General features: G+C 44.6%; 1 protein-coding gene across 1 annotated transcript in view; it reads right to left on the bottom strand.

The window, feature by feature from the left end:
* DCAF10 (DDB1 and CUL4 associated factor 10) overlaps window positions 1–6,089 on the bottom strand; it is a gene marked incomplete at its 5' end in the record, with an annotated part of 55,010 nt that extends 48,921 nt beyond the window's left edge. Inside the window, one exon of the mRNA XM_082656163.1 lies at window positions 5,539–6,089. Within this exon, the coding sequence (XP_082512289.1) occupies window positions 5,539–6,089 (551 nt within the window). The remainder of the gene's footprint in view (window positions 1–5,538) is intronic.
* Between the last annotated feature and the right edge of the window lie 6,466 nt (window positions 6,090–12,555).

Genomic DNA, 12,555 nt, shown 5'->3' on the forward strand with positions numbered 1-12,555 from the left:
CGGTCCAGTGGTTAGGACTTGGCACTTTCACTGCCATGGCCTGGGTTCAATCCCTGGTCAGGGAACTAAGATACCACAAGCTGCACAGCATGACCAAAAAAAAAAAAAAAAATTTTTTTTTAATAAATAAAATAAATATATACAAGGAAAAAATTCCTTAGATAGCCATTCAATCTCTGGGATCATAAATGATATTTAGCTTCTTTTAGCTCATTTACTGCCTACGTTTTCTAAAGTACATATTAATTGCATAATTACACATTATCAAATTATTTTAAGTACTAGAGTACCTAACCACCTTTTACAAAAATGTTACTATAGGAAAATGTAGCCCAGATTCAAACAAGAACTATCAGTAATATACTCCTCATTCTAATAGCACTGGCAATGAGAATTCCTTCTTCATAACTCATTCTATCCCTCTCACCCTCTACCTAAAATCCCACCTCCAAAGAGTAGAAATAGCTACTTCTGAAGGCCGGAGGTTGGGAGGAGAGGAACTGGGATATGTTGAAAAAAGGAACTGAAGGGTTATAAGGAACAGACTCCTGGTATTTTGGGAGAAGCTTTAGGAATAGGGCTTGAGGAAGAAAGTGGGGAGAGGAGGTTCCATGGATAAACTTCAGCAAAACAGTTTCTCCCCTCACCAATTTTCTCTGTATTCAGGTGCACAGTCACTGTTACAAGTCAACTGCTATAGGGAGAAACCCCAGAGATCCCAGAACTGAGTCTGATTAAGAAAAAGCATTTGCAACAGTGAAAGGAAACAGGTGATTCCAGGTGATTCCAGGTGAATCACTGGAATCAGTGATTCCAGATTCTGTTGCTTTGTTCCTTTGTTAGCACATTTTATGTCTTTCTTCAGCCCAATTTTTTACTTTGTTAACCTATCTTCTTTCAGCTTCTCTAGCATGATATGCTGCTCCTCCAACCACAGGTCCTTTGACATACCAGTTCCTCCACATAAAGTATTTCTATCCCCTTCCAAACACTATCTTGACTAATTTATCTTCTACTCATTTTTCCAATCTAGGTCAAGTGTCACTTTCTCAGGGAAACCTTGAAAACTCTAGTCCACAACAGATTCTTTCAAGCCTGTATCACAATTTGTAAATATACATTAAGAAATTATTTAGTATGGTTATTAATGTCTAGTTGAACCAATACGTCCCAAGACCAATGAAAGCGGTGCCATTAGCTGGTTTGCTCACCACTGCCACCTCTGCCTTGGAGCACAGCAAGTGCTCAACAAATATTGGGTTGGCCAAAAGGTTGTTCAGCTTTTTCTGTAAAATGGCTCTAGTAGCACTTAGGTGTCTTTAACTTCATTCAAAACAATTTTGTTAGATTGTATGTGACAGCTGTCATATCAGTGTACATTTTTAAAAAACTTATCAAAATTGATGAATTTTTGTGTAGCCATTTTATTATTGAAGATGGAAGGAAAAAAGCACATTTTCGTCATATGCTTTATTATTTCAAGAAAGGTAAAAACACAACTGAAATGCAAAAAAAGATTTGTGCAGTGTATGGAGAAGGCGCTGTGACTGATCAAACGTGTCAAAAGTGGTTTGCGAAGTTTCATGCTGGAGATTTCTTGTTGGACGATGTTCCATGGTTGGGTAGATCAGCTGAAGTTGATGGCGATCAAATTGAGACATTAATTGAGAACAGTCAACGTTATACCATGCGGGAGATAGCCGACATACTCAAAATATCCAAATCAAGCACTGAAAATCATTTACACCGGCTTGGTTATGTGAATCACTTTGATGTTTGGGTTCCACATAAGTTAAGCAAAAAAACCTTCTTCCCCGTATTTCTACATGCGATTCTCTACTTAAACGTAAAGAAAACGTTTTTGTTTTTTGTTTTTTGTTTTTTTTGCGGTACGCGGGGCCTTTCACTGTTGGGGCCTCTCCTGTTGCGGAGCACAGGCTCCGGACGCGCAGGCTCAGGGGCCATGGCTCACGGGCCCAGCCGCTCCGCGGCATGTGGGATCTTCCCAGACCGGGGCACGAACCCGTGTCCCCTGCATCGGCAGGCGGACTCTCAACCACTAAGCCATCAGGGAAGCCCAGGAAAACGTTCCATTTTTAAAACAAACTGTGACGGGCAATGAAAAGTGGATACTGTACAATAATGTGGAACGGAAGAGATCGTGGGGCAAGTGAAATGAACCACCACCAACCACACCAAAGGCTGGTCTTCATCCGAAGAAGGTGATGTCGTGTATATGGTGGGATTGGAAGGGAGTCCTCTATTATGAGCTCCTTCCAAAAAAACCAAATGATTAATTCCAACAAGTACTGCTCCCAGTTAGACCAACTGTAAGCATCACTCAATGAAAAGTGTCCAGAATTAGTCAACAGAAAATGCATAATCTTCCATCAGGATAACGCAAGACTGCATGTTTCTTTGATGGCCAGGCAAAAACTGTTAACAGCTTGGCTGGGAAGTTCTGATTCACCCGCCGTTTTCACCAGATATTGCACCTTCAGATTTCCATTTATTTAGGTCTTTACAAAATTCTCTTAATGGAAAAAATTTCAATTCCCTGGAAGACTGTAAAAGGCACCTGGAACAGTTCTTTGCTCAAAAAGATAAAAAGTTTTGGGAAGATGGAATTATGAAGTTTCCTGAAAAATGGCAGAAGATAGTGGAACAAAAGGATGACTATGTTGTTCAATAAAGATCTTGGTGAAAACAGAAGGCACTTTTTGGCCAACCCAATATTTGCTGAACGAGGGAGGGAATGAATGAATGAATGAATAGCTAAGCAAATGACTAAGAATCCAGAGGCCTTGATGGGGTAAGAGTTGTATTATCTATGTCCGCTCATGGTGGAACCATGTGTAAATTTTTTCCTTTGATTGCTGTTGAACTTGTTCCTGTACTCACAAAACAAAGTTTAAAAAATATATATATCACTTTGAGCCTCCTGCTCCAGCTCCATGGCCCGGCCAGCTCCCTCCCTCCCTCCCCTGCAGCCAGATGCCTGCCCTCCCCCCTCCGCAGCCCCCCCACACACACACACAGAGCAGCTGCAGGCAGCCGCTGACTTTCGAGGCTGAGTCATCACTACAGAGTGGGAAGGGCAGCAGCGGCAGAGAATCCAAACCTCAAAGGTGGTATCACAAAGTACCTTTTCTCCAAGTTGGGGGCTCAGAGGGGCACCATCATGAGCAACGTTACCACTGTGAAAGAAGGTTGGGTTCAGAAGAGGGGAGAATATATAAAAAACTGGAGGCCAAGATATTTCCTTTTGAAGACAGATGGCTCATTCATAGGATATAAAGAGAAACCCCAAGATGTGGATTTACCTTATCCCCTCAACAACTTTTCAGTAGCAAAATGCCAGTTAATGAAAACAGAACGACCAAAGCCAAACACATTTATTATCAGATGTCTCCAGTGGACCACTGTTAATAGAGAGAACATTTCATGTAGACACTCCAGAGGAAAGGGAAGAATGGACAGAAGCTATCCAAGCTGTGGCAGACAGACTCCAGAGGCAAGAAGAGGAGAGAATGAATTGTAGTCCAACTTCACAAATTGATAATATAGGAGAGGAAGAGATGAATGCTTCTACAACCCATCATAAAAGAAAGGCAGAAAACATCTTACTCCCCTCCTCAGCACAACATTTATATGTGTGGAAGAAATATGTTAACAACTGCCATTTGCAAAAACTGTTAGCCAATTATCTTATGATATGCTATTACATTGGTGTGGATGGTTTTTAATCAGGTGAATCTTAAACCTGTCATTGTTTAAGACCAAATAATTGAAACATCACTTTATTTCAGTGTTTCAGCAATTAGCACTGAATGTTGAAAGGGCTTGTTAGGAAGTTGTGATTGATGTGCCGTCATACTACTTTATATAATTTGCATTTTTCCCTTATTGTTTTAATACTATTTTAGAAACTTGGAAATAAAGTGTTTTCCCTAATGATATGGTCCTTTTCTATTTACCATTCTATGTTCTCCTGAAAGCAGAAGCTGAAATGGCTCTGGTGTACTTCATGCTTGGTGCCCTAGCCTCACTAATGTCAGCAGGAAAGTGAACAATCTTGGAAGTTATAGCTTTTTATTTTGGTAGCTGCTTCTGAGCCAATGAGGGAAACAGATTTTTTCTTCCCTCAGTGCTCCAGAATAATAAGCGCCAATTTATATATTTATAAGAATTGTAAATTATGGTTTTCATTGCTACAGAAAATTGAAAAGCAACTCCCTATTGAAAAAGTGGTATTTTAAGATTAACGGTACAAGTATTCAAAATAGATGAACATGCCATATTTAATGTTAGAATATATTTGTTATAATAGATTTTAAATTAATCTTCAGGTAGGAAAATGCTAATTGTTAAGGTAATTATCCATGTAATTTGGTATTAGTACAGTGATTAAGAACTCTGGAGTTAGACTGCCTGAATTCAAATCCTCTTTTTCCTATGTGCTAACCATGTGAACTTGGTGAGCTTTACAGTTACAACTTAGATTCAGTTAATCATCCTTTCCTTACCTGAAATTTCTATTCTAATTAGAATAATATTCTATACTTGATCTTGGCCAAATTTCTGAGAACCCTGTATGTCTTCCTTGAAGACTAATCTTCTATTTGTTAGTTGAATTGTATCCCTCTTTTCTTTTGAGTCACCTTAACCACGCTCTGCCCTTGTTCCTCAGTTACTGCAAAGAGAAAAACACAATCTAGCTTTACCCACCTTCTCAGAGAAAAAAAGCTTCTTGTACTCATGTATGTGCACATGCACACAATTTGAAATTTGACTGCGCTCATAAATTTAACGTCATATCCTGATTATTCTCACCCTTTGAGTAATAAACTACCTCGTTCAGTAAAAAAATATATATATACATACATATATCACTTTGAAAATTCTCCATAGCCCAAAGTAAACCGAGGCCAAACATGAAATTTTAGTCAGCCAGGAGAAAGGCTGGATACCCTTAACAGAAGAATGTAGTCTAGCGTGGAACTTCACAGATGTCCCACATCACAACATACCTCTCTGCAGTGTCTTAGTATCTTACTGGAGCAAAGGAACGACGGACCGCGCACTTGTCCCCTCAGGGCAAGTCAGCACAGGGAACAGGGAGTCTGCAGGCTCCGTACCCTTGACCAAGCTTAGGTGGGAAAAACACAAGCCTAGTGTGACAGGGAAAGAACGGGCATTTATTCAAAGCGTACTTATTGAGCATCTACGGTGTGCCAGCAAACCCTAGCTCTGGACTGGCTCTGACAGACCTGTCGGGGGGCTTTTGGCACTTCTCCTTCACAGAGCGCCGGTCCTGAAGGGGAGCAAACCAGTCCCGGGCTCGCCTACCTCCAAGGGCCGGACGGAGCCTGCAATAGCGACAGAGTGCTTCATAAAGAGCCAGGGGCACGAAGGCCGGCCGCCCCAAACGGACTCTCAAACCCCGGCCCGGGCCGAGCGAGCGGGCCCCGGGCAGCCGCCCACCGGCAGCCGCGCCACGCGGAGACGGGTCCCCGCCCTCCGAGGGGCCGCGCTTACCCGTCGGGCGAGTACTCGAGGTTGAAGACGGCCCCATGGGTGCGGGTGCTGAGGTACACCGAGTCCGCGGGATGGATGGAACCATAGAGGTTAGTCATGGTGCGGAAATTGTCTCGTGCCGGATCCACGAACAGCCCGCGGCCCAGGCTGCGCTCTCTCAGCCACCCGAACAGCTGGGCGCCAGGGCCGCCCAGGCGGGCGCTGAGGCAGTGCCGGCCCCGGCTCCCGGCCCTGCAGTCAGGCCCAGGTTGCCGGCGCGGCGGGGAGGGCGGTGACTGCTCTTCCTGGGCGGAAGCGGCTGAGGGCTTTAGAGCTCCGGGCGGCCGGAGCTCCCCCGCGCGCCCAGCCTGGGGCTGCGAAAGGGCGCAGGGGTGGCGAGGGCTCCCGCAGGGCGACGGGGGAGGGGCTGCGTCAGCCCCCGGCTGTAGCGACGGGGGCGGAGAAGGGAGCGGCCCGGCAGCTGCAGCCTGTCTCGCGTGGGGTGCTGGCTCCTCAGCCCCGGCTCCGGCCGCCCTGTCCCCTCCGGGGCTACCGGGCCCGAAGGGAAACATGACCAACGCACCGACCCCCAGCTCCTGGCTGCTGCCCCGCCCGCCGACACCTCGGCGCTCCCGCCCCAGCCGCCACTTCCGGCGTACGTTGGCCTAACCCCACCGGCTGGGAAACCCGGGCCGCCTCTCGGCCATCATCCGCTGGGGACCAAGAAAGCAGGGACACCGCCCGACTGTGGGTACCGCGTCCCGGAGGGTTGGAGGTCTGGAGCGACTAGGTGCGTGGGCGCGCAACTGAGGATGCCCAGGGTCTGGGCTGCATGGAGTAACTTTAGCATCTGGGCACCGCTTGTGACATTATCAGTATGTGGTTGTCAGTGACCAGACTGTGTCCTTGGGGATGACAGGGCCTGACTAGTCAGTCCAAGAGGCTGGGTATGATTATGTACTGTTTACATAATCATCTCTACACTGAGACCAGCGAAGGTAAGAAATGACCATATTATGGGCTGCTCACGCATAGTAAGTAGCATGGTGTACTGCCTACACAGCCTGGGAATCTAGGGACTCGGGTTAACTTCTGCACTAAAAAGCCCTGGTTTGTACATTGCCTGGAAATGGGGCTTACTGGTGCGCTGGAGCTCTGCCCAACTCCCAGTTACTTGACCTACTAGGTCAAGACTTTATCAAGGCCAAAGCCTTCCTCTCTGCAGGAAGGAACATATATCCAGTCAGGAGTCACTGAGGGGAGCTGAAGACCTGAATCAATTCAGCCTTACAAGCAATAGAGCCCACCGTCAGTCCTGCTTACCTCTGCCAAGCAGGGCATAACAGATGCAAGGCCCTTCACCACTGCTGTTGAAGACAAATACATAGGACTTGTTTGCAGAAAAAGATTAACGAACTGGTGTGTTTCTTGGGGAGGGAAGGAGAGTCTTCAATGAAGGGAAGCCTGAGGTATAAGAAGAGGTAGGTATAAGAACTGACAACCCTTCTAGGCCTTGATCAAGACCTGAGTTATAGAAAGCTCCCATCTGGTGACTGTTTAGGATAGTCTGAAAGATCTCAAAAGTAAAGGAATGAGACTCAGAGAGGGCTGAACATTCAGCAGTTCCTCCCACCAGCAAAGTTAGTAGTTATTCAACTCTTCTGTCCATGAGCTGACTGAAAAATGGCAAGAAGCAAGTGTCCAGTGTTCAGAGAAGATCAAGGCAGCCATTACTCTGGAGATATTCCCCATGTTAGGGGTAGAGGTCTGTTTTATAATTAACAAATAATGTCCCTTAGTGACCTACAACTTCTGGCTGCAACCGATACTTAATAAAGGCCCTCTACTTGATTCCCGAGTTATGGCCAATGGCTAAAATTATTTTGGTGTATAAAACCTTGACCATGATATATTCACCAATGTTATTAACTTTCTCAATAAGTAAAATAAAACTCAATATTTTTCCTTTTTTTTTTATGCCCCTGCCTCCTCCCCTCAAAAGTCAGTTTTAAAAGGTTACATATTCTAAGGTATTTAAGATATAGTTCCAACAGAATAACACAAGCTCTGCAACAAGAGTTGTGCTGTCTCAAGATAACCAGATTTCACAGTTCAGGCAATTCAAAATTAACTATCGCCCTAAAACTGATTAAGAACTATTCCCTGGCAATTTAGAGAATCTAACGAAGTCAAATGGAAACAAAGACATTTTGTAGGTTTGCATGTACCTCTATCAGTTAGATAATGAAAATGTCTCCTGAAAAGTTAAGACAGCCACACACTTAAGGCAGTGGTGGTTGTAACATGCAGAACGAGTCGCTTAGTAATGTCAGGGTTGGTTTTTTCTTATACTTCTTAAAATATGAGAACCTTCTTGTTCCAAATAATTTTTACTAAACCCTAAAATAAGGATAAACTACATAAGGACTAAAATTCTATTGAGATGACCATGATTTAAATAAAAATCACTGGAGGTTAATGGAGAAGGCACTAAAGATAGAACAACTTGGTGCCTGCTTCTGTTTACCCACTGCCTTTCAGAGCCTTTATATACCATCATGTTAACACAGAATTGATTTCAAACCACAGTCTAGGGCTTCCCTGGTGGTGCAGTGGTTGAGAGTCCGCCTGCCAATGCAGGGGACACGGGTTCGTGCCCTGGTCCGGGAAGATCCCACATGCCGCGGAGCGGCTAGGCCTGTGAGCCGTAGCTGCTGAGCCTGCGCGTCCGGAACCTGTGCTCCGCAACGGGAGAGGCCACAACAGTGAGAGGCGCGCGAACTCCCCCCTCAAAAAAACAAAACACAGTCTATATAGACCAATTTCCATGTAACACTATTTTTAAAAGCTAAAATATGTTCAACTTCAATTGCTGAAATTCACAGATATCAGTTCATCAGGAATGCCTAAAGCATCCTCTGAACTCCTTTGTCCCTGATGCTCCTTTCACATCACAACAAAAGTAAAAAAGTAAAAGGTTTCCCCGAGGCCCAGATATCACATGTCCCTTAGGATCTATCTCATCAAGCAGGCAGGGAACAAATTTATTTACTTTCTTCCCTATCCATTGACTAAACATTTAAAAAAATTACTTCCCAACTGGTGTCTTATAATGCAATGTGCTGGAAATGTAAACACTGGCCTTTCTGTTCAGACTTTTATACTTTGGGAGCAGCAGGTTCACTCCTGATGTCTTTGACATCATTGGTTCTGCCCATCAAATAGAATTCTTTGTTGGGAACAAGACTGACAAAATGAGCAAGGCATTTGGACATGGCATAAAAAGCTGAAATTGCAGCTATATCCCAGGCATCTTCTTGGTTGAATCCGTGCACCTCGAGCTTTTTGAAATGGTCATCTGTTATGTCATCAGCTCGGGAAATAGCAAGTGCAAATTCCAGCATTGCCTTTTCCCAGGCAGGGAGGTCAGACTTTCTCCAGTTCACACAGACCTGCAAGAAAACACACAGTTAGAAGCAGAATCTCTGTCCATCACAATACAGCCAATAAAACACAAGGCCTAACAAAATAAGCATTAATGAAAAAACCCAAGATTAGAGTAAAGAGGCAAAGTCAGGCCACAATAAACTTTCCAGACAGGTAAGTATCTTGGTCAAGTTCAATATAATGCAAACCTGGAACTCTAGCTCTGCTGGGAAATCTTCTTTGCTCACTCCAACTACTTCTTTCTCCTCTAAACACCCATTTCATCAGAAACAAGACTCAGAGACTCTTAATACATAAGGACCCCCAAATACCAACCTTTTTGTATGAGAAAAGTGAAGCTTAGATAATTATCCCTTTGTCCCCACTTAATCCTAAATGACACAATATTTGCAAAATTAATAGCTGATACTTAAGCAATGAATATGTGCTAAGCATGTACTCAATGCTTCATATTAACTGTCTCATGTAATTCTTATAAAAATCCTAGGAAGCAATGCTTTTTATCACTCCCCATTTTATTGGCAAAGAAACTGAAGCTCAGAGAGGTCACACACTTCCCCAAGGTCACACAGCTAGAGAGTGACAGAGCTGGGATATGAATCCAAGTGTATTTGATTCCAATGACTATACTAATAATCATTACCCTTGCTAAAGCAAAATACTGGAAACCATTAACCACCTGAAAATAGGAAGAATAGTCCAGCAAACAATAGTGTGACACTATATCCTATGGTCATTAGGGAGACAATGCTTGAGAGACTGATCCTGGATGAGCAAAGGTCTGGCGAGTAGGCAGAAGGATCTCAGCAGGGAAAAGGGGATGATGCACCTATCTCGTTTAGCTTCTGGCTGGCAACAAAAGGCCCTCAGGGAACAATTTTCAAGGTCTCCACTCAGGTGGGGTCAGGAGGGAAGGCTGGGGGATAGGAAGACTGAATCTGAAAGTGAAATTAAGAAAACACTCCTATTTACCATTGCAACAAAAAGAATAAAAAATCTAGGAATAGGGGCTTCCCTGGTGGCGCAGTGGTTGAGAGTCCTCCTGCCGATGCAGGGGACACGGGTTTGTGCCCCGGTCCGGGAAGATCCCACATGCCACGGAGCGGCTGGGCCCATGAGCCATGGCCACTGAGCCTGCGCGTCCGGAGCCTGTGCTCCGCAACGGGAGAGGCCACAACAGTGAGAGGCCCGCGTACCGCCAAAAAAAAAAAAAAAAGTATGAAATTAGAACACTCCCTAACACCATACACAAAAATAAACTCAAAATGGATTAAAGACCTAAATATAAGGCCAGAAACTATCAAACTCTTAGAGGAAAACATAGGCAGAACACTCTATGACATAAATCACAGCAAGATCCTTTTTGACCCACCTCCTAGAGAAATGGAAATAAAAACAAAAATAAACAAATGGGACTTAATGAAACTTAAAAGCTTTTGCACAGCAAAGGAAACCATAAACAAGACCAAAAGACAACCCTCAGAATGGGAGAAAATATTTGCAAATGAAGCAACTGACAAAGGATTAATCTCCAACATTTACAAGCAGCTCGTGCAGCTCAATAACAAAAAAACAAACAACCCAATCCAAAAATGGGCAGAAGACCTAAACAGACATTGCTCCAAAGAAGATATGCAGACTGCCAACAAACACATGAAAGGATGCTCAACATCATTAATCATTAGAGAAATGCAAATCAAAACTACAATGAGATATCATCTCACCAGTCATCAAAAAATCTAGAAACAATAAATGCTGGAGAGGGTGTGGAGAAAAGGGAACCCTCTTGCACTGTTGGTGGGAATGTAAATTGATACAGCCACTATGGAGAACAGTATGGAGGTTCCTTCAAAAACTACAAATAGAACTACCATATGGCCCAGCAATCCGACTACTGGGTATATACTCTGAGAAAACCATAATTCAAAAAGAGTCAGATGTGGCACATATATACAATGGAATATTACTCAGCCATAAAAAGAAACGAAATTGAGTTATTTGTAGTGAGGTGGATGGACCTACAGTCTGTCATACAGAGTGGAGTAAGTCAGAAAGGGAAAAATAAATACTGTATGCTAACACATATATATGGAACCTAAGGATAAAAAAAGGTCATGAAGAACCTAGGGGCAAGACAGGAATAAAGACACAGATCTACTAGAGAATGGACTTGAGGATATAGGGAGGGGGAAGGGTAAGCTGTGACAAAGTGAGAGAGTGGCATGGACTTATATATACTACCAAACGTAAAATAGATAGCTAGTGGGAAGCAGCCGCATAGCACAGGGAGATCAGCTTGGTGCTTTGTGACCACCTAGAGGGGTGGGATAGGGAGCGTGGGAGGGAGGGAGACGGAAGAGGGAAGAGATATGGGAACATATGTATATATATAACTGATTCACTTTGTTATAAAGCAGAAACTAACACACCATTGTAAAGCAATTATACTCCAATAAAGATGTTAACAAAAAAAAATAAAAAGAAGCCACCGCAATGAGAAGCCTGCACACCACAACAAAGAGTAACCCTCGCTCACCGCAACTAGAGAAAGCCTGGGCGCAGCAACGAAGACCCAACACAGCCAAAAATAAATAGATAAATAAATAAATTTACAACAGGAAAATCAGCATGCAGTTCATTTGTAATTTTTAGAATCCAGTGAACTAAAAAAATTTAAAGATTCATTCAAATACTACTTCCTTCAGGACACTTATCTTGACTCCTACCTTCCTCCCACAGAGGCAATCATTTCATCCTTTGTATTCTCCGGGCTGACACCCTAATCAGGTTGTTACAGACACCATAACCCTTGGTATTTTCACGTGGTGACAGTGAACTCCCCCAGGGCATGGAAGGTGCTTCAGCTGAATTTCTGGCTCAGAGCAAAAGCTCAATTAGTCTTGTTGATAGAAAGTTACAGACTCCACCTGTCAACAAAGAAAAGGAACCAAGAGATACCACTTTTCCAACTTCTCAAGTAGCAAGATTTCTAAAAAGGAAGTGTTGGGAAAGAGTCCAGAAGGCCGTGGTCCGGCCCAACCTCTCCGAAGGGCAACTCGGTCATTTCCCCGAGGGAAATACTGAGAAATGGTAAGGTGTATCCCAGAGGCAGTCGAGGGCAGCACCGCCCCTGCTGCACTGGCTCCAGGCCGTCAAGCCCCCCAAACAAGAAGCGGTCCTAATCCACCCAGGCGGATCTGCTGGGAAGACCCCAAGCTCTGGCCGAAAGCAAGACGCGGCCTCGACGCTGGAAAGCGCGCCGCCGACTGCACTGGCCCGGGCCTCATCTGCATTTCCCAGTCGCAGCGGCCACTTTCACACCAAGAAAAGGCTGCACACGCCGTTCCGAAACGCGAACTTCGCAACCGCTGCCCAATTGGACCCCAACACCGCACTGGCGTGCTGCCTTAGTCTGGGTCCGCGGCTCGGAGACTGTCTCCGCACACTTGCTTGCGGTCTTGGCTTCCAGCCATTTGCACGTGGACGGACCTCTGCATCCCCAGGCCTGCCCGCCACCCCGGCCTCGGCCATGCGCGGTCACTCACCATCGGCCGCACGACGCCAAGGCGGCAAAGCACTGACACAGCGGCA

This window comes from Grampus griseus (genome assembly GCF_964374135.1).
Source record: "Grampus griseus genome assembly, chromosome: 6".
NCBI classification, from domain to species: Eukaryota; Metazoa; Chordata; class Mammalia; order Artiodactyla; family Delphinidae; genus Grampus; species Grampus griseus.